Here is a 21,929-nt window from a genome sequence, read left to right as displayed (position 1 = left end):
CAGACCCTGAAGTAGCTGGGACTACAGGTGCGTGCCTCCACGCACGGCTAATTTTTTTTTTTTTTTTTTGTATTTCATTTTGTGGGGGAGATATGGGGTCTCACTATGCTGCCTAGGCTGGTTTCGAACTCCTAGGCTCAGTAATCTTCCCACCTTGGCTTCTCACAGGGCTGGGATTACGGGGGTAAGCCACTGTGCCTGGCCACGTGGATGACCTTTGAGAAGGATGCTTAGTGCGCACAGTCAGGTGTGCACTCGAGCTGACTCTTAGTCACATGCGGAGGCGGGGAGGCACAAGGTAGGACTCTCCACAGTAGCTGTGTCTGCAACAGTGCCAGCATGACAGAAGGTGGTCGATGAATGTTTGTTGAGTGGGCAAGTGGATGGACAGATGGATGGCTGAATGGACGGACGGATGGATGGCATGGGTGGGTGTGTGACTGGGTGATTGGCCAAGTGTCCCCTGGCGGGGACAGAATCATCCAGATTGAGAACCACTATCCTGTGTATATGCAGGAATGCACGGAATAGCAGTTCCCAATCTGGATGATTCTTACTGTTAGTAAAAGGAGTGGTTCTCTTACTGTCTGAACTCCAACCCCTGCACTCGGAACTCTGCTCTCTGGACCCAGATGGATTTGGCAGCCTCTGTGTGTGTGTGTGTATGTGTGTGTGCACGTGCGCACATTTTCCCTTTGTGTTAACACAAACAGAAATGCAAAGACTGTGTTCTGCATCTGGCTTTGCTTATTTAGCAACATATCTTGGAGCACTGGCTTTCAAATCTTTTTTTTTTTTTTCCTTGACCCACTACCCAGGATAAGAATTACTTTTTTATTTTATTTTTTTGCTCTGTCACCCAGGCTGGAGTGCAGTGGCGCGATCTCAGCTCACTGCAACCTTCACCTCCCGGGTTCAAGCGATTCTCCTGCCTCAGCCTCCCGAGTAGCTGGGACTGCAGGCACGTGCCACCGCATCCAGCTAATATTTGTATTTTTAGTAGAGACGGGGTTTCTCCATGTTGGCCAGGCTGGTCTCGAACTCCTGACCTCAGGTGATCTGCCCACCACAGCTTCCCAAAGTTCTGGGATTACAGGTGTGAGCCACCATGCCTGGCACAAGAATTGCATTTTATGTCACCACTCAGGACACGCCTATGTATATGTATTTGTATATATACACATATCACTGAAACAGAAGTTACAATGTGTGATATACATCAATATTTTCTATTCTGTTTCCACTGTTTTTTCTGGGGTTCAAGCGATTCTCGTCTTAGCTTCCCGAGTAGCTGGGATTACAGGAGTGCACCACCATGCCAAGCTGATTTTTGTGTTTTTAGTTGAGACGAGGTTTCACCATGTTGCCTAGGATGGTCTCGAACTCCTGACCTCAGGTGATCTGCCCACCTTGGCCTCCCAAAGTGCTGAGATTACAGGCGTGAGCTACCTCACCCAGCCTCCACTGTTCTTTTTAAGTGCTGGTCACAACCCCCTAAGATGACTTCAGCCATTATCAATGGTTACTATGTGTAGGGGTGTGTTTTTATTTTTGGGGTTTTTTTTGCAAACCACCATCTGGGAGGATTGCTGTGATGTGGGAGTTAGGAAATAGGACTTGGCCACTTACAGGCCCTGTGACCTTCAGCAAGCTGCTTGCCTCTCTGTTGTACCATGGTGTCCTTGCCTGCAGAATGAGAATGATAGGAACAGCGGCTACTTCGTACAGCTGTGAGGGTTAAATAAACTAATATCTGTAAATTAATAGATGTAGATTAACATTAAAATGTTTTAGAACAGAGTTGGGCATGTTGAAAGAGCTATGAAGGGAAAGAAGCCAGGCAAACTTTCTTTTTGCTTAATTTGATTTTTATTCATTTATTTGTTTATTTTTCCGGGCAGCTTTCTATAAAGAGGCAATAGTAAACGTTTCAGGCTTTTGAGGGCCATATGGTCTCTGTTGTTATAGCGCAAAAGCAGCCACAGACCGTATGCAAATGAATGAGCACGGGAGTGTTCCAATAAAACTTTATTTAAGGACACTGAAATTAGAGTTTCATGTAATTTTTGCAAGTCACAAAATAGTATTCTTATGATTTTTTTTTCTTCAACTGTTTAAAAATGTAAAAACGGGCCGGGCGCGGTGGCTCAAGCCTGTAATCCCAGCACTTTGGGAGGCCGAGACGGGCAGATCACGAGGTCAGGAGATGGAAACCATCCTGGCTAACACAGTGAAACCCCATCTCTACTAAAAAATACAAAGAACTAGCCGGGCGAGGTGGCGGGCGCCTGTAGTCCCAGCTACTTGGGAGGCTGAGGCAGGAGAATGGCGTGAACCCAGGAGGTGGAGCTTGCAGTGAGCTGAGATCTGGCCACTGCATTCCAGCCTGGGCGACAGAGCGAGACTCCGTCTCAAAAAAAAAAAAAAAAAAAAAGTAAAAACTATTCTTAGCTTGTGGGCTATAGTTTGCCTCTTTCTTTTGATGTCTTTATTGTGTTTTGTGATATGGACATACCATGATTTCTTTATTCAGTCCCTTCTTCAGGAATACTTCAGGTGGTTTATTTGTCATTGTTAACAAACGAAACTCCTATAAGATATTCTTGGCGTGGTGGCTCACACCTGTAATCCCAGCACTTTGGGAGGCCAAGTCGGGCAATCACTTGAGGTCAGGAGTGCAAGACCAGCCTGGCCAAAGTGGTGAAACCCCATCTCTACTAAAAATACAAAAATGAGTGAGGCATGAAGGTGGGCACTGTAATCCCAGCTACTTGGGACGCTGAGGTAGGAGAATCGCTTGAACCTGGGAGGTGGAGGTTGTAGTGAGTCTAGCGGGGGTTGTGGTGAGCTGAGATCATGCCACTGCACTCTAGCCTGGGTGGCAGAGTGAGACTCTGCCTCAAAAAAAAAAAAAAAAAAAAAAAAAAAATTCTTGCATCCATGCTTTGCACACAGGTATGAAAGTACTTGTAGGGTAAATTTCTAGAAATAGAATTGCTAGACGCAAAGGATAAGCTTTCCAGCCATTTTATGGAAAGTGCTAAACCTTTTTGAAAAAGTTCATGCCAGTGATGGCTTCGCTTGGTCCTGCAGCTTTACCGACACACGAGATTAGCAGCTGGCCTGCTCTTTGCCAGGCTAGAAAGTGACACACCCCCTGTGCTTTTCTCTAATTGTGTGTGAAGTTGAGCATCTTGCCGCCTCCACATGGGGTTCATGAAATCTCTTAGAAGCTGGGTGCGGTGGCTCATGCCTGTAGTCCCAGCTACTCAGGAGGGAGGCAGAGGCAGGAGAATCACTTGAGCCCAGGAGTTTGAGGCCAGCCTGGGCAACATAGCGAGACTTCATTTGTGAAGAAAGAAAGAAAGGGAAGGAGGAGAAGGAGGGAATCTCTTGGTGAACAATCCACTCATATGGTAGTTTTTTTGCTTTGGGAGGCTAATATGAGGGGATCACTTGAGGCCAGCAGTTGAAGACCAAATAATAATAATAATTTTGTACTCATTTAGGGAATGTAGAAAATACAGAAAAGAACAAAGAAGAAAAATAAGTCACACATAATACCACTGTGTGGAAGCAGTTAGTAAAAAAAAAAAATTTTCTGGCCGGGCACAGTGGCTCACACCTGTAATCCCAGCACTTTGGGAGGCCAAGTTGGACGGATCACAAGGTCAAGAGATTGAGAGCATCCTGACCAACATGGTGAAACCCTATCTCTACTAAAAATACAAAAATTAGCTGGGCGTGATGGTGTGCGCCTATAATCCCAGCTACTCAGAAGGCTGAGGCAGGAGAATTGCTTGAACCTGGGAAGCGGAGGTTGCAGCGAGCTGAGATTGCTCTACTGCATTCCAACCTGGGTGACAGAGCGAGACTCCGTCTCAAAAAAAAAAAAAAAAAATTTTTTTTTCTTTGTTTTGTTTTATTTTTTGTTTTTGAGACAGCTTTTCTCTCTGTCGCCCAGGCTGGAGTGCAGTGGCATGATCTCGGCTCACTGCAACCTGCAACCTCTGTCTCTGGGATTGAAGCAATTCTCCTGCCTCAGCCTCCCGAGTAACTTGGATTACAGGCACATTCCACCATGCCTGGCTAATTTTTCTATTTTTAGAGAGACGAGGTTTCACCACGTTGGCCAGGCTGGTCTTGAACTCCTCACCTCAAGTGATGCACCCGGCTTGGCCTCCAAAAGTGCTGGGATTACAGACGTGAGCCACTATGCCAGGCCTAGCTTTGTTTTTTCTAAGATAAATATTGTAACATTTTGGTATGGAGTTTCTGTTTAACCACCCCGACCCCAATTTTATTTAAAACACTTTTTAAATAAGGCATTTTATTCACATGGTACAATCATCAAAAATTTTTTCTTTTTTTTCTTTTTTTTTTTTTAGAGACAAGGTCTTGCTCTGTTGCCCAGGCTGGTCTTGAACTCCTGGGCTCAAGCAGTCCTCCTGCCTTAGCCTCCCAGAGTGCTGGGTTTAGGGGCATGAGCCACTGAGCCTGGCCTAATTTATTTTTATTTTTTTTGAGATGGAGTCTCACTCTGTCGCCCAGGGTGGAGTGCAGTGGCAAGATCTCTGCTCACTGCAACCCCCACCTCCTAAGTTCAAGCAGTTCTCCCTGCCTTAGCCTCTGGAGTATCTGGGATTACCGGCACCCACCACGCCGCCCAGCTAATTTCTGCATTTTTAGTAGAGACAGGGTTTCGCCGTGTTGGCCAGGCTGGTCTTGAACTCCTGACCTGAGGTGATCCGTCCACCTGACCTCCCAAAGTACTGGGATTATAGGCATGAGCCACCACACCTGGCCACCTGGCCTAATTTTTGTATCCGTTTCCAGTTCTTTGTGTGTATACAACCTAGTGCAAATATGGTTTACGTTTCTCTCCCATTTGTACCCAAAGGGGAGCTCATTATGTACTTACTGTGACAGCAACAGAGAGTTTGCTTGTTTTCTGTTAGAGTCTTGAAGTATTCCTTTATACAGTTCATTTCCCCAGGAAATGCCATATTGATGCATATTAGGCCACATCCAGATTTTGGCATTCTACACAAAGCTGCGGGAAACAACTTGTTCACTTGTTTTGTTTTTGTTTTTGCTTTTGCTTTTGAGACAGTTTCGCTCTTTTTGCCCAGGCTGGAGTGCAATGGTGTGATATTGGCTAGCTGCAACCTCCGCCTCCCAGGTTCAAGCAATTCTCCTGCCTCAGCCTCCCTAGTAGCTGGGACTACAGGCGCATGCCACCATGCTCAGCTAATTTTTGTATTTTTAATAGAGACAGGGTTTCACCATGTTGGCCAGGTTGGTCTCGAACTCCTGACCTCAGGTGATCTGCCCGCCTCAGCCTCCCAAAGCGCTGGGATTACAGGCATGAGTCACCATGCCTGGCCTACTTGTTCACCTGTTATTTCCCATGTGTGCAGGTCTGTTTACTTTCTCGAAGCCTGTTTGCTGGACCAAAGCAAATGTGCATTTATAACATGGATAGCTACTGCTGAATTGCATTCCTCTGGAGTTGTAGCAAATTGTGCCAGTTTAGACCCCCAAGGGTAGTATATGCAAGCGTCTTTACTAGACACAGGCTTTATTCCTAATGCGATGGGTGATAAATGGTACCCTGGGGTGAAAAATAGTGCCCTGGGGTGTGTTTTGCTGTGCATTTTTCTTATTACAAGTGATAATACTGGAAATACTCAAGCCTTTTGTCTTTCCTTTTCTGTGCACTGTCTGATTATATCCTTTGCCCCTTTTTCTCACCAGTTGTAATTCTTAGTGATTTCTAGAGGCTCTTTATGTATGAGAGAGATGAACTTTGTGCTAGGACTTACAAGTATTTTCCCCAGTAAGTCATTTGGCATGTGACTTAATTTGTGGGTTGTGTGTGTGTGCACTTTTGATGAGAATGAAATTAAAACTTTTTAAGTTTTTGGTATCTTTAAGCTTTTTATGTTTAAATGATTTCAAACACATAAAAAGTTTCAGGACTAGTACAGAGAGCTCATAGTAGTTCTTTACTCCTCAACTAGATGCATTAGTTATCTATTGCTATGCAGTAAATTACCCTCAAAACTTACCAGCTTTGAACAGCAAGTGTTCACATGTCTCACACAGTTTCTAAGCATCAGGAATCTGAAAGCAGCTTAGCTAGGAGGTTCTAGCTCTGTGTCTCCCATGAGGTTGTAGTCACGATGTCAGTTGGGCGGTAGTCATCTGAAGGTCCCACTGATCTGGAGAACCTGCTCCCACGCTCACTTGTGTGGCTATTAGCAGGAGGCCTCAATTGCTCCCTCAGTGGGCCTCTCCAAGGGGCAGCACATGACACAAAGCGGTTGGCTTCCTGCAAAGTGAATGACCCAATAAAAATAGACTGAGAATGCTCAGGATGGGAGCCACAGGCTTTTTATAACTAATCTTGGAAGTGTCATGTAATCACTTCTGCCAAATTCTATTGGCCACACAGACCAGCAGTGGGAGGGGACTGAACACAAGGAGGTGGGGATTGGTGGTGGCTGCCTCCCACATCTACCCATTGTCAGCCTTTTGCTGCATTTGCCTTGACCTTAGCATTCTCATTCTGTGTACATTTTTTTCTGAATCAGTTGAGAGTAAGTTGCAACCATTATACCCCTTCGCCCCTTAATATTTTATTTTATTTATTTATGTATTTATTTATTTATTTTTGAGTCTGAGTCTCACTCTGTTGCCCAGGCTGGAGTGCAGTGGTGCAGTCTCGGCTCACTGTAGCCTCTACCTCCCGGGTTCAAGTGATTCTCTTGCCTCAGCCTCCTGAGTAGCTGGGAGTACAGGCGCACACCACCATGCCCTGCTAATTTTTGTGTTTTTAGTACAGATGGGGTTTCACCGTGTTGACCAGGCTGGTCTTGAACTACTGGGCTCAAGTGATCCACCTGCCTTGGCCTCCCAAAGTGCTGGGATTACAGGCGTGAGCCACCACGGCCAGCCTACCCCTTCATATTTTAGTATAATATTTCAACCTTTGAGAACAACGACATTCTCTTTCTTAACCATCATACTGCAAAGAAATAAAGCAGACAGCATTGACATGATACTGTTGTCAAATCCACTGTCCGTAATCCAACTTCACCAGGCACCCAGGGATCCTGTAATGTTGTATTATTCTCCTATTTCATGTGGCATCGGAGTGCCGCTGCGTGCGGGCCACCTCCCTGAGCCCTTGGAACCTGTTGAGTGGGCAAGTTCTTTTTTCTCTGACTCAGCGATGTACCTGCCATTGGCCATTTGAGTCATTTCTCCTTCTCCTCTATTGTAAATACTCCCACAGTGGGTATCCCCATGAGCAAGTACTTGAATATTCTTTTCTGTTGTTTGTTTTTGAGACAGAGTTTCACTCTTGTTGCTCAGGCTCGAGTGTAGTGGTGCGATCTTGGTTTACTGCAACCTCCGCCTCCTGGGTTCAAGCGATTCTCCAGCCTCAGCCTCCCAAGTAGCTGGGATTACAGGTGCATGCCACCACGCCCGGCTAATTTTTTTTTTTTTTTTGTATTTTTAGTGGAGACGGGGTTTCATCATATTGACCAGGCTTGTCTCGAACTCCTGACCTCAGGTTATCTGCCCACCTCAGCCTCCCAAAGGGCTGGGATTACAGGCATGAGCCACCGTGCCCAGCCGAATATTCTTTATCACAGATTCTTGGAGGGGGGATTTCCAGGTCAAAGTCGTGACCCTTTCAAAGTCCCCAGACCAAGCTGCCTTCCAGGGGGCAGCCCCACCAGCCGTACACAGCGCCAAGGACTGCGCCTCTTACCTCTTCTTAGAGGTGGCAAACCTTTCGAGTGTCTAGATTGATGACTGATTGATTGATTGATTGATTGGTTTGGTTTGGTTCTTTAACTGTCAGAAGTTACTCAGGGCCCAGCTTGGAAGGGATGCTGGAAGGGCTCTAGGACTTAGAGGCCAAAGCTGGTGGTGAATCTGATGTCATGCCGAGAGGCCCGGCTCTGGAGTGTGGTGGCACTGGCTGTCCTCGGGCAGAACTCCTGAGCCGTCTAAACCTGAACTCAGTCAGCTTTGAGAAATGGCTCAGAAGTCACTGAGCAGTGTAAAGGCCTCAGTTCCGCCTTCTCCAACCTGGAGAGTCTGGACCAGTTTTGGTGCCTTGGCCTCAGTTTCTTATCTGTGAAATGGGTCCAGTGTTACCACTGCTCTCAGGGCTAGGGAGAGATTGCACAAATGGATGCAGGAGGCCGGCCATTCGTGTTAGATCAGCATGAGCTGTTACTAGGATGCAGATTCTGTGACAGCAAGCGTCACGGTGCCAGCCCAGCATTGGGTACACAGCTGGTGCCCACTGATTACACAGTGGCTGCTCTGGTTATGATTCTTTGGGAGGAGGGTCCATAGGGGCAAGGCGCTCTGTCTGAGACATGCTTTAGGCGAGGTGGCTTGTGTGCGCGTGACAGAACTAGCACCAGATCACGTGTGCTTGCAGACACAGGCTTCATCACAGTCTGGTATGTTGTGCACACACACGCACGCTTGCACCTGCAAGCTCACGTGGCGCCCAGGTAGGCCTGCAGCCATGGCCACACAGGCACACAAAGGCAGGTGCCCAGGACACTTAGACGTCTGGGCCTTCCCATGCCCACATCCAGAGGTCCACATGTGGCTGCGAACCCAGGCCTGTCCCTGGGTGGCCATCTGTGTCCTCGGCAGCCCCCATGCCATGGCCGTCAGCCCCTAGCCACGGTACACAGCATCATGCTGGCATCTCTTTGCCTTGACTTGGCTGGATGGGCTGGTGGGGGCTGGCGGCTGGGACGCTGCCCTGCCCGCCCTCCTTCCCCGCTGCTGTGCTCGCCGCCCGGCCCTCCTGCCTCCTGCTGGGCAGCAGGTGTGGTGCCCCTGCTGCCGCCGCCACCACTGCCTCTGCTTCCTCCGCTGCTGCCACCCCAACCCTGCAGGGCTCGCCTTTGTCCGGGGAACTGCGAGGGGCTGGGGGAATGGGGCAGAAGGGGGGTTGAAATTGGAGGCCAGATAATTGTGGAGGAGCTGGGGTGGGGGACAGAGGTCGGGGCAGGTGGAGGGGGCGCCATGGGGAATGAGAGACGAGGGAGGGAAGGGCAGCCGTGGCGGGCTCCCCTCTTAGGATGGGGGTGGGCTAGGAAGGGGGCTTCTGGCGGGGATGGCTGGGGAACCCAGTGTCTTGGGGCAATGGGAGCTACAGTTGGTTCTGACCCCCGCCCCTCCCCTCTCCCTCCCTCCCCTGCCCAGATCCCAGCAGCAGCTCCGCTGAAGGGCCCAGGCCCCTCTTCGTCCCCGTCACTACCTCACCAGGCCCCTCTGGGGGACAGCCCCCACCTGCCCTCCCCACACCCCGCCCGGCCCCCTTCCCGCCCACCCTCCCGGCCCCAGAGTGTGTCCCGCCCTCCCTCAGAGCCAGCCCTGCACCCTTGTCCCCCACCCCAGGCCCCCCCAACTCTGCCTGGCATCTTTGTCATCCAAAACCAGCTGGGCGTTCCCCCACCTGCCAGCAACCCGGCCCCTACTGCCCCAGGCCCACCCCAGCCGCCTCTCCGCCCCCCATCCCAGCCGCCTGAGGGACCGCTGCCCCCAGCCCCTCACCTCCCTCCATCCTCCACCTCCTCCGCCGTGGCCTCCTCCTCCGAGACGTCCTCCAGGTTGCCAGCCCCTACGCCATCCGACTTCCCGCTCCAGTTCCCACCTGGCCAGGGGCCCCACAAGTCCCCCACGCCCCCTCCAACCCTCCACCTGGTCCCCGAGCCAGCAGCACCCCCCCCACCGCCTCCTCGGACCTTCCAGATGGTGACCACCCCCTTCCCAGCGCTGCCCCAGCCGAAGGCTCTTCTCGAGAGATTTCACCAGGTAACGGGAGGCAGGGACCGCCCGCCCCATCAGCCCCATCCCATCCCATCCCCTCAGTCTGATGGGAGCCCCTCCGCCTTACGGCTCTGTGTTCCTCCCCAGCCCTGCTGCGTCTGGATACCCCCACTCCTAGCCTGTGTTCCCCACCCCTCATCCACCTGTCCCCTCCTCAGGTGCCGTCCGGAATCATTCTCCAGAACAAGACTGGGGGGGGCCCTGCCGCCCCGCAGACCGCCACCAGCCTGGGGCCCCTCACCAGCCCCACTGCTTCTGTGCTGGTCAGTGGGCAGGCCCCATCCGGGACCCCCACTGCCCCCAGCCACGCCCCCACCCCAGCGCCCATGGCCACCACAGGTAGGGGAGAGGTCGCCCACGTGCCCAGGGAGACGGGAACTGAAGATGGGCGAGTGGGGCTGAGAGTGAGAGCAGGGAGGAGGGTCTGGGGCAGGGCTGTGGGACTCAGCACAGGGCATCAGCCAGAACTCAAGGGACCCAGGAAGGCTGGAGGTGGCAGGGGTGGCCCCAGATTTGAAGGGCCGGAGGGCCAGGAGGAGAGGGGTGGGGTACAGGGTGGGGCTACCGTTTGAGGAAGGGGCCTTCATGCAGTGACCGCAGGCCCTGTCTCCCCATCCCGCCCACCCCCAGGCCTCCCTCCTCTGCTTCCGGCCGAGAACAAGGCTTTTGCCAGCAACCTCCCAACCCTGAATGTGGCCAAGGCCGCTTCCTCTGGGCCAGGGAAGACCTCTGGGCTGCAGGTAAGGGGCCCTCAGAGCAGGGGTCAGGACAGGACCAGGAGCCTTTGGGAACTGGGAACCGGGGCTGGCAGGGGCAGGGAGACACGGGAAGACGGGGACAGGATGAAGCTGGGACCATCAGGCAGCTGAGACACCACGAACAGCCGTGCAGGGACAGGAAGGGCAGAGTGACACCCAGACAGGCAGCCAGAGATGAGGGAGAAGCACGGAAATGGTGGGACAGAGACGGCACCAAGACGACTGGCAACAGCGTGAGGGACTGTCACTGGGGCAAGAGCAAGTGACATGGACACAGGATGGGGAGGACAGGGCTAAGACTCAGGATAGGAAAGGCAGGTTGAGACGAGACAGACCTGAGACAGAGCAGATCAGGGACCAAGAATGGAAGGGTGAGAGGGCAGGGACAGCTGAGGTCAGGCCACCTGTAAGACGTCAGGGAGATGGAAGACAAGGAGAGGAGCAGATGGGAGGACCAGGACCCAAGAGGCCAGGAGAGGCTCAGAGACGGAGATGCCGGAACAAAGGCCAGACGCTGAGGTCAAGAGGGGAAGCAAGGAAGGGAGGTGGGGGGGCGAAACGACTGGAGCCGCATGGGGAGAGGCTGTGCGAGGCAGGGGCGCTGGGTGCTGGGCGGTGACGTGGGAAGCAGGCATCCAGCAGAGGAGGGAGGTCACACACAGGCGGCCCTGGGTGAGGGGACGGAGGGGACCCAGGTGAAGGACGCCCAGGGCTCCAGCCTGCCTCTCACCCTCTTCGTCCGCTCTCCAGCCCAGCCTAGATCTCCCCCTGGGGTTTATTGTGATGGGCAGGGGATCCTGCAGCTGGGGCCAGGCCCGCACCCGGGTGAGACAGCGGTCCCCTGCCCCGTCTTTATCCCAGGCTGCAGGGGAAGCGGGTCAGGGCGCAAAGGGGAAGCAGGTCAGGGGCGGGAGGGCTTCTGGAGGCAAAGGCCTCTCACTCACCTTTCTTCTCCCAGTACGAGAGCAAGCTGAGTGGCCTGAAGAAGCCCCCAACGCTTCAGCCCAGCAAGGAAGCCTGGTGAGTCCACACCCCACCCCTGCACGCCTGCCTGGTACTTTCCAGAGACCTGGGGAGCATGGGGCCACCCTCCAGAAGCGGGGTTGGGGGCCCAGGTGCCAAGCCCAGCTCCACCTCTTGCTAGCAATGTAGTTCCCTCATAGACCCTCAGTTTCCCCTTCTGGAAAATGGGGTGGTAATGGGGGTGACCAGAGGGTGGTGGAGGGAGGGTGAGCTGTGACTCCGCCAGGCTAGGGCTCAAGAGGGCAGAAGTTTGGTCCATCCTGGTTGTTGCTGTGCCCTCTGCATCTCCCACACGGCGGGGCAACATCAGTGCTGAGCCCCACTGGGTGGGGGAAGTGAGTGGGTGGACATGGCTGTTGGGAGGGTGATGGGGGGTGTTTGGAGATGGATGGATGGGAGTCTGGGTGGATGGACGGGTAAATGCTGGATGCCTGTCTGCCCTCTCTCCTGCCCTCCTTCCACCACCAGGGTTTTTTGTTTTGTTTTAGGGGGGTTTCTTTGAGCCAGAGTCACTCTGTCACCTAGGCTAGAGTGCAATAGCAATGTTGGCTCACTGCAACCTCCACTTCCCAGGTTCATGTGATTCTCCTGCCCCAGCCTCCCAAGTAGCTGTGACCACAGTCACCCACCACCATGCCCAGCTAATTTTTGTATTTTTAGTAGAGACGGGGTTTCACCATGTTGGCCAGGCTGGTCTTCAACTCCTGGCCTCAAGTGATCCGCCTGCCTCGATCTCCCAAGGTGCTGGGATTACAGGCGTGAGCCACCACGCCCAGCCCACCATGAGTGTTTTTTAAAAACGTGTAAGGCTGGGGGGTGGAGGTTGCAGTGAGCTGAGATCGTGCCATTGCACTCCAGCCTGGGTGACAGCGAGACTCCGTCCTCCCACCAAAAAAAATATATATATTTTTACATATATTGTGGAGACAAGGTCTTACTATGTTGCCCAGTCTGGTTGGTTTTGTTTTTGTTTTGTTTTGTTTTGTTTTGTTTTTGGAGACCAAGTCTCATTCTGTCACCCAGGCTGGAGTGCAGTGGTGCAATCTCGGCTCACTGCAACCTCTGCCTCCTGGGTTCAAGTGATTCTCCTGCCTCAGTCTTCTGAGTAGCTGGGATTACAGGTGCCTATTTTTTGTATTTTTAGTAGAGATGGGTTTTCATTATGTTGGCCAGGCTGGTCTTGAACTTCTGACCTCAGGTGATCTGCCCATCTCGGCCTCCCAAAGTGCTGGGAGTACAGGTGTGAGCCACCATGCCCGGCCTAGGTTGGTCTGAAACTCCTGGGCTCAAGCGATCCTCCCATCTGAGTCTCCTGAGTAGCTGGGACTACAGGCACGTGCCACCACACTCAGCTAATTTTTAAATAATTTTTGTAGAGACAGGGTCTTGCTGTGTTGCCCAGGCTAGTCTTGAACTCCTGGGCTCAGTCCTTCTGCCTCAGCCCGGCAAAACGCTGGGATTGCAGGCGTGAGCCTCTGTGTTGGGAACACAGGAGTAAGTGACAAAGCCCCTGCCCCCAGAGTACAGAGAAGATGCTGGGTTTCAGCCAAGGGTGGAGTTGGGCCTGCCTGGTGGGAGAGACAGTCACACGGCCAATAGACATAACCCGCTGTAACATGGGCTACAAAAGCAGCCCAGTGAGAAGACAGGATCCAGTCTCCCTCCTTCCCTCCCCGAAGGCTGCACTTAGGAGGAGGCAGGGTGGAGCCACACTGGCCCCAGGTGGCAGGAGGCAGAATAGCAGCTTCCAGGCTCTGGCCTCACTCCCGCTCTGCTCTTCCTCCTTTATGTGCTTTGGGAAGGAGTGACTTCACTTCACTTTCTCCACCTCACCTTCCCCTTCTGTAAAATGGGGATAGCGATAGTACTGCTTTGGTCGGCCCCAGGGACTCAGTGAGACGGAACAAGCACGTTCAGCACATGCGAACACCGCTGCCCAAGTATTCCCCTTCCCTCTGTTGTGTTCAGTTGCGGTCTGGGGCTGAGGGTTCAGGGACTTCCCCTGGCCCTCACCTGCCCCCCGACCCCGACCCTCCGCCGTGTGTGGTCTCTCCCCTCTCCACCTGCAGTTTCCTGGAGCATTTGCACAAACACCAGGGCTCCGTCCTGCACCCTGACTACAAGACGGCCTTCCCCTCCTTCGAGGACGCCCTGCATCGCCTTCTGCCCTACCATGTCTACCAGGGCGCCCTCCCCTCCCCCAATGACTACCACAAAGGTGAGGCCTCCCCAGGACACAGCCTTAAATGTCCCGGGGGACCCCAGGCGGTGGGGCGGGGCACCGCCAGCGTAGAGTTGTAGGTGCACGGTGAGCTGTGCCGCCCCGCCCCGCCCCGCCGTCCTTCCTGCGCGGCTGCGGCCGCCCCCAACATCTCTGCCCTTGCCTGTCTTCCCTTCCTTGTAGTGGATGAGGAGTTTGAGACGGTCTCCACGCAGCTGCTGAAACGCACCCAGGCCATGCTCAATAAATACCGGCTCCTGCTCCTAGAGGAGTCCCGGGTAGGGTCAGAGTTGCTTTCCTCGCTTCTGGGCTCTTCCCCGCTGGGACGCTGCCCCTTTCCCTCGCCGGCTCTGGGCAAGGTGGAGCCTTCCACCCCTTCTAGCCCCGGGAGGGAGGTTGGGAGGGAGGCGTGAGCTCCGATCACAAGGAGGACAGTTTGGACCCTGTGCGCATCGTCCCCATCGCTCGCGCCCCTTCCCCCTTCTTGCTGGTTCACTGGCACGTCTTCTCTTCCCCCCTACCCCAGAGGGTGAGCCCCTCAGCGGAGATGGTAATGATCGACCGAATGTTCATTCAGGAGGAGAAGACAACCCTTGCCTTGGATAAACAGCTGGCCAAGGAGAAGCCAGGTGAGAGAGGGTAGTGAGAGTGGAGGGGAGGGGAGGGGAGGGAGAGGTGCCCCCACCCCACCTGGGCGGAAGAGTTAGATTCCAGGTGGGGAGTGGGTGTGTGGCCCTACCTCACTCCACCACTAGGAGGCGCCCCAGCCCCGCCTTCCTACTGCGGCTGGGCCTCCTCTGACCTCCCGCCTGCCAAACCAGAGAGCCCACATCCATCTTCCTCCATCCCTGTGTGTCCCTTTCACGAACCCCGACACCCTAGGATGGGGGAAATATCCTGCCACCCCCGTGGGACAGAAAACGGGAGAGCAGGCTTCTAGGTTGCAAAGTATATAAGGTAGCGCCCACTCTTGGGTGCCAGTCCTTTGGGGACTCTGAGAGTGAGCGCCTCCTTAAGTGTCGCACCTTAGGCGGCTCGCTGGCCTCACTCTAGTCTCCTGTCTGCAGGAAACGGTACAGGCGTTCCCAGCTGCCAGAGTTTTTAGAATATTGCCTTAGCCCTCACCTGCATTCCAACTGCAGAGCTTCTCTTGAAAAAACATGGTCCTTGCTTTCTGCTGCCAGGCCCAGGCTTTTCACCTCGAGCTCTGGACCTGAATTTTGAAAAGTAGTCATTGGTACTTAGATGGGTGCAAAGGGGTGGCCATAGTGAAAGAGGGGCCGGGAGTGAGTCTGAAGTCTCTAGGGTAGGAGAGGAAGGATAGTTCGGTCGTTAGGGGCTCGATGCTGGAGTCTTGGTTCAAATCCTGGCTTTGCCACTTACTGACTGTGTGACCTTGAGCAAGTTACTTACCTTCTCTGTGTCTCCGTGTTCTCATTTTGTAAAGTGGGGGTTTTGATGATCAGTTTACAGTCCCCTATCTGACACCATTGGGGCCCGATATGTTCTGGAATCCTTGCTTTTAGAAAGGCGATAAGCTACCTAGATGCTGTCTTCTGGGTTACTCCCAGTGGGTTTGGGGAAGCACTCTGTGATCAAACACACTTCTAGAGTGAAATCGATGGGTATTCAGAGTAGTTGGGATAAATCAAGACCATAAATAACCTCATGTAGCCGGGCGTGGTGGCTCACACCTGTAATCCCAGCTACTTGGGAGGCTGAGGCAGGAGAATCACTTGAACCCAGGAGGCGGAGGTTGCAGTGAGCTGAGATCACGCCACTGCACTCCAGCCTGGGCAACAGAATGAGACTCTGTCTCAAAAACAACAACAACAACAACAACAAAAACACCTCATGTCATTTCAGACCAGATTTTGAAATTAGATACTTCTTAACCCCATTTTTAAAAAGTTATGTATATAATTAGAGCAACGCTGTCCAATAGAACTTTTATATTTTATTTATTTATTTGTTTGTTTGTAGAGACAGAGATCTCACTACTGTGCCCAGGAAGGTCTCAAACTCCTGGGCTCAAGCGATCCCCCTGCATTGGCCTCCCAAAATGCTGGGATTACAGGCGTGAGCCTTGTTTTATATTCTCTTAATTCACTGAAGTCTGAATGAGCCCCACGTGGCTCGGGGCTGCTGTGCCAGACACAGTGGTTTAGAGTTGGGGGAATTTGGGCCTTGCTGAAGAGGGTCTCACCCAGCCTGTCCTGAGAATTGGAGGGTCCAGGGTGCGGTCTGGTGCCTGGTAGGTGGTAGGTGCTTACTGCACACAGCTCCTCCCAGCTCGGTCGCGCGGGCCTCAACCTAACCCCGTGGGTTTTCTTTGCCCCGATTCTGCAGACGAGTACGTGTCTTCCTCCCGCTCGCTCGGCCTCCCCGTTGCAGCCTCTTCTGAGGGTCATCGGCTCCCCGGCCACGGCCCCCCGTCGTCTTCAGCTCCCGGGGCCTCCGCCCAGCCCCCTCCACACCTGCCCACCAAGCTTGTGATCCGGCATGGCGGGGCAGGCGGCTCCCCTTCCGTCACCTGGGCCCGGGCGTCCTCCTCCCTGTCCTCCTCCTCCTCCTCCTCCTCTGCCGCCTCCTCCTTGGACACCGACGAGGATGGCCCCATGCCCTCGCGCAACCGCCCGCCTATCAAGACGTACGAGGCCCGGAGCCGCATTGGGCTGAAGCTTAAGATCAAGCAGGAAGCCGGTCTCAGCAAGGTCGTGCACAACACCGCCCTGGATCCCGTGCACCAGCCCCCGCCTCCCCCCGCCGCCGTCAAGGTGGCGGAGCCCCCGCCACGGCCGCCGCCGCCACCGCCGCCCACGGGCCAGATGAATGGAACGGTGGACCACCCGCCACCTGCCGCCCCCGAGCGCAAGCCCCTGGGCACCGCCCCGCACTGCCCGCGCCTGCCACTGCGCAAGACCTACCGCGAGAACGTGGGGGGCCCTGGCGCGCCAGAGGGGACGCCCGCAGGCAGGGCACGGGGAGGCAGCCCGGCACCGCTGCCCGCCAAAGTGGACGAGGCCACCAGCGGGCTCATCCGCGAGCTGGCGGCCGTGGAGGATGAGTTGTACCAGCGTATGCTGAAGGGCGCCCCGCCAGAGCCCGCAGCCAGCGCCGCCCAAGGCACTGGGGACCCCGACTGGGAGGCGCCCGCGCTGCCCCCTGCCAAGCGGCGCAAGTCAGAGTCGCCCGATGTGGACCAGGCCAGCTTCTCCAGCGACAGCCCGCAGGATGACACGCTCACCGAGCACCTGCAGAGCGCCATCGACAGTATCCTGAACCTGCAGCAGGCCCCCGGCCGGACGCCCGCGCCCCCGTACCCCCATGCTGCCCCGGCCGGCACGCCCGCCTCCCCGCCGCCCCTGCACAGGCCCGAGGCCTACCCGCCCTCCAGTCACAACGGCGGCCTCGGCACCAGGACGTTGACCAGATAACACCGGGCCGCCTCCCCTTCCCCATCCCCTCCTCCCGCAGACGCCAGCCGGGTGTCCGCCCTCAGCCTCCTGGGGACTCGAGCCGGGGATCCCCTGATGGTTTTTCTTGCCTAAGTTATTTGAGTCACAAAGGCCTCCTTCCCTGCTGCCTGCTTCAGCTGGGTTGCTGGGGGGTGGGCGTGGATTTAGGGGAGGGGGCTGTGATGTAAAACGCCTCCCCTGCCAAAGGAGGGGCAAAGTGGTGTGTCAGTTCCTGTTTCTTCCCACTTCCTGGCACACTCTGCTCCTCTGTCCGGGGGACACGCGCGTGTGTTCGCCAGGGATGGGGCCACCAGGTTGATGCCAACGCTCCGGGTGCCTGTCTTCTCCGTGTGGCTTCTCAGATGGTGGAGGGTGCTGGGAGCCGGCAGGGCCCTTCTAGACAGTCTCAGCCTCTCCCCACCGCCCCCAACAGGCTGTCAGTCAAAAGCAGAGAGGGGGTGGGGGAGCCAGCTTCCCAGCGCGCTGTGCCCACAGGCACCCGTGTGACATGCACACGTCCAGCTCCGTGACCCGTGTCTGTGTGTGTGCGCAAGTGAGTGAGAGATTTCGAACGCCCTCACCCCTCGACTTTGAAATCTGAGCAAAACAAGAAACTAGGGTCTTCCTCTCCCCCGACCCCCTCCCCAGCTAGTCTTCCCTCTGTTCTTCCTGCCTCCAGCCTCCCGCGCCAGATTTTGAAATCTCGGAGACAAAACTAGTACTGTAAGATAAATTTTTTTGTACTGTATTTATTGTGTATAACGATTTTTTTAAAGGAGAATTCTGTACATTTAGAACTCTTGTAAATTAAAAACCGATCCTTTTTTTAAAACTGTACTCACGCCGCCTTGGCCCATTGCTTTTGGGTGTTTGAGGGTGGGGGAGTGTTTGGCTCTGGGGTTGTGAGGCCTTCTTCCGTGTGCATTTGTGGAGCACCTGCTGAGTACCAGGCCCCGTTCTAGACTCGGGGTTCAACATGAACAAGGCAGACAGGAGTCCCTGCTAAGCCGGTAAGCTGACTTGTTAGTGGGGAAGGCAGGTGGTAAACAGCGAAGCCAGATCCAGCCAATTCTTATTTCCGTTAAGGTGCTATGATCTCTGCATACACTCGGAGAATTAGTGAATACTGAGCCATTTCCCCCAGGGAGACAGGGTTAGGTTTCTAAGGGCCTCTGATCACCACATTTTGGTCAATACATCACCTTAGTTTACGTGTATTGCTGTTTAAAAACACTTCTTAATGTATTTTTGAGATGGACTCACTCTGTCACCCAGGCTGGAGTGCAGTGGCACGATCATGGCTCACTGCAGCCTTGACCTCCCAGGCTCAAGTGATCCTCCCACCTCAGCCTCCCAGGTAGCTAAGATTATAGGTGCACCACCATGCCTAGCTAATTTTTTTTTATTTTTTGTAGTGATGGGATCTCACTATGTTGCCCAGGCTGGTCTGGAACTCCATGGCTTGAGTGATCCTCTGGCCTTGGCCTCTCAAAGTGCTGGGAATACAGACGTGAGCCACCATGCCCAGCCCTAAAGATAGACCTTATTTCATTTATATTGTTGATTCATTCACATCGAAGTCATGCCAACAGCACTATAACTGGAACCTGGAGGAAGCTTATGTCACAAATGTATTTTATCTTTTCTCCAAAGGCACATCACAGCTTCTTGCACTTTAAGGTCACTAGACCGCACTTCAGCTCTACGCGTGCGGCCATTTTGAACAATGAGTCACCAACAGAAAGCACAAAAATGTGAAAAGTGTGGGACTGGATACACCAAAAAAAGGACGCGTGTTTATGGTACGAGAGCCAAAAAAAAGAGGGCAGAATGTCGCCTTATTCAACCTCAGCTGGGAATGTGTGTTGGGCAACTTGATATTTTGCAGCCCTGTGTGTGCTGAGATTCTTGACTTGGGGGTTACAAAGAAGTTTTGATGAGCAGATAAATGTACAAATATGATATTTGCAAATAGCGAGGGTCCACTGTAAATGTGTACAGTGTCAGATGCCCATATAAAGAAAAATCAGGCTGGGCACGGTGGCTCACACCTGTAATCCCGGCACTTTGGGAGGCCAAGTCGAGCAGGTCACCTGAGGTCAGGAGTTCGAGACCAGCCTGGCCAACATAGTGAAACCCTGTCTCTACTTAAAAAAAAAAAAAAAAAAAAAAATTAGCTGGCATGGTGGCATGTGCCTGTAGTCCCAGCTACTTGGGAGGCTGAGGCAGAAGAATCGCCTGAACCCAGGAAGGCTGAGGCAAGAGAATCACCTGAACCCAGGAGATGGAGGTTGCACTGAGCCAAGATTGTGCCACTCCAGCCTGGGCGACAGAATGAAACTCTATCCCCCGCACCCCCCCCCCAACAAAAAGAAAGAAAAAAAAAAATCATGCTAGGTGTATTAGTCCCCTCAAGTTGCTATAACAAAATGTCCCAAATAGGGCGGCTTAAAACAACAGGTATTTATTCTCCAACAGCTCTAGAGGCTTGAAGTCTAAAAACAAAGTGGCAGCAAGGCCATGCTCCCTCCAGAGGTGCTAGGGGAGGATCCTTCCTTGCCTCTGCCAGTTTCTGGTGGTCCCAGGTGCTCCTCGGCTTGTGGCTGAATCAGTCCAATCTCCGGCTGACTTCCCGCTGCGTCTCTTCTCTTCTAGGAGCATCAGCCATGTTGGATTTTTGCCTGTCCTACCAGTATGCCCTTGTCATAACTTAATCATATCTGCAAAGACCCTGATCCCTTTTTTTTTTCCTTCTAGCTTTTTCTTTTCTTTTCTTTTTTTTTTTTTTTTGAGACAGAAGTCTTGCTCTGTCGCCCAGGCTGGAGTGCAATGGCGTGATCTCGGCTCACTGCAACCTCCGCCTCCAGGGTTTAAGCAATTTTCCTGCCTCAGCCTCCTGAGTAGCTGGGACTACAGGCATGTGCCACCACGCCCTGCTAATTTTTTGTATACTTAGTAGAGACAAGGCTTCACTGTGTTAGCCCGGATAGTCTCAATCTCCTGATCTCATGATCCGCCCACCTCAGACTCCCAAAGTGCTGGGATTACAGTCGTGAGCCACCACGCCCAGCCCTTCTAGCTTTCTTCAGACCAGAGACCCTGATTCCAAATAAAATTACATTCACAGGCACTAGGGTTAGGACATCAGCATATATTTTGAGAGGACACAATGACTCAATCCTTCATGCAGGGTAAGGAGGTGGGTGTCACAGGTGAGTAACAATTATCTGGGCCGGTGGTGTGGGGTAAGAGAATTTACCAAGACAGTTGTAGATAAACAAAGGCAGTTTTATGGGCTCACGCCTGTAATCCCAGCACTTTGGGAGGTGGGCAGATCACTTGAGGTCAGGAGTTCAAGACCAGCCTGACTAACATAGTGAAACCCTGTCTCTACTAAAAATACAAAAATTGGCCGGGCGCAGTGGCTCATGCCTGTAATCCCAGCACTTTGGGAGGCTGAGGTGGGCAAATGACATGAGGTCAGGAGCTTGAGACCAGCCTGGCCAACATGGCAAAACCCTGACTCTAGTAAAAAATACAAAAATTAGCCAGGCGTGGCGGCGGGCACCTGTAATCCCAGCTACTCAGGAGGCTGAGGCTAGAGAATCACTTGAACCCAGAAGGCAGAGGTTGCAGTGAGTTGAGATCGCGTCATTGCACTCCAGCCTGGGCGACAAGAATGAAATTCCATCGAAAAAATAATAACAAATAAAAATACAAAAATTAGCTGGGTGTGGTGGTGCATACCTGTAGTCTCAGCTACTTGGGAGCTGGGAGGATCACTTGAGCCCAGGAGACAGAGGTTGCAGTGAGCTAAGATTGTACCACTGCACTCCAGCCTGGGCAACAGAGGGAGACTCCATCTCAAAAAAAAAAAAAAAGAAAAAAAAAAAGAGGCAGATTTATGACATAAAGTAGGAAAATACACTGCAAGGTTGCAATGGGCAGCACAGCCAGAGAGAAGCTGATTGCAAGGAAACAAAGGCTTGCTGGGGGTTATATAGGATGGAGTTGGTTTTTTTGTCTGTTTTTTAGATAGAGTCTTGCTCTGTCACCCAGGCTGGAGTGCAATGGCATGATCTCAGCTCACTGCAAGCTCCGCCTCTCGGGTTCAAGCGATTCTCCTGCCTCAGCCTCCCGAGTAGCTGGGATTACAGGCGCCCACCACCACGCTCAGCTAATTTTTGTATTTTTAGTAGAGACGGGTTTTCACCATGTTGCCCAGGCTGATCTCGAACTCCTGACCTCAAGTGATCCGTCTGCTTCTGCCTCCCAAAGTGTTGGGATGACAGGCGTGAGCCACCCTGCCCGGCCTGTAGGATAGAGTTCATGCTACGTGCTGAAGAGGGCTTTGTGCAGTACTGATAACGCCAGGGTTACAGTGAACTCACCTGCAGGTGTCTGGTGATCCTCGGGCGCAGGAAGATAGAGTTATTTGTACAGGAGGGCTATGTCCTGGACAGGAAAGAAAGGCAGACTTGTAACTTAGCTGCTTTGTCTTTTTGCTTTCCTATGTTCTCAGCAGCCTGACTCTCCCTCATGAGGACTCCGCAAGTGGGTAAGGCAGCTGTCAGGCCCTAGTATGCCTTTGTG

The 21,929-nt window shown here is 53.3% G+C and overlaps 1 protein-coding gene and 1 long non-coding RNA gene across 3 annotated transcripts in view; one reads left to right on the top strand and one right to left on the bottom strand.

Moving 5' to 3' along the window:
• Window positions 1-18,173, top strand: part of BICRA (BRD4 interacting chromatin remodeling complex associated protein) — a 103,621-nt gene extending 85,448 nt beyond the window's left edge. For both annotated transcript variants that reach the window (XM_007997367.3, XM_007997366.3), the window contains exons 8-15: window positions 9,250-9,861; window positions 10,035-10,215; window positions 10,507-10,616; window positions 11,593-11,654; window positions 13,727-13,875; window positions 14,062-14,156; window positions 14,405-14,507; window positions 16,228-18,173. In XM_007997367.3, coding sequence (XP_007995558.2) covers window positions 9,250-9,861; window positions 10,035-10,215; window positions 10,507-10,616; window positions 11,593-11,654; window positions 13,727-13,875; window positions 14,062-14,156; window positions 14,405-14,507; window positions 16,228-17,315 — 2,400 coding nt within the window. In that variant the 3' untranslated portion in view covers window positions 17,316-18,173. The remainder of the gene's footprint in view (window positions 1-9,249; window positions 9,862-10,034; window positions 10,216-10,506; window positions 10,617-11,592; window positions 11,655-13,726; window positions 13,876-14,061; window positions 14,157-14,404; window positions 14,508-16,227) is intronic.
• A 106-nt stretch (window positions 18,174-18,279) lies between these two features.
• LOC140711829 (uncharacterized) overlaps window positions 18,280-21,929 on the bottom strand; it is a 14,877-nt gene continuing 11,227 nt past the window's right edge. The window contains exons 3-4 of the long non-coding RNA XR_012093131.1: window positions 21,728-21,791; window positions 18,280-19,984 (exon numbers count right to left, since the gene is read on the bottom strand). This is a non-coding gene — a long non-coding RNA (uncharacterized lncRNA). The remainder of the gene's footprint in view (window positions 19,985-21,727; window positions 21,792-21,929) is intronic.

The sequence above is a fragment of the Chlorocebus sabaeus genome, chromosome 6, assembly GCF_047675955.1.
Source record: "Chlorocebus sabaeus isolate Y175 chromosome 6, mChlSab1.0.hap1, whole genome shotgun sequence".
Classification (NCBI taxonomy): domain Eukaryota; kingdom Metazoa; phylum Chordata; class Mammalia; order Primates; family Cercopithecidae; genus Chlorocebus; species Chlorocebus sabaeus.
The sequence above is the reverse complement of the archived record's forward strand: the minus strand, read 5'-3'. Positions and strand labels throughout refer to the sequence as shown.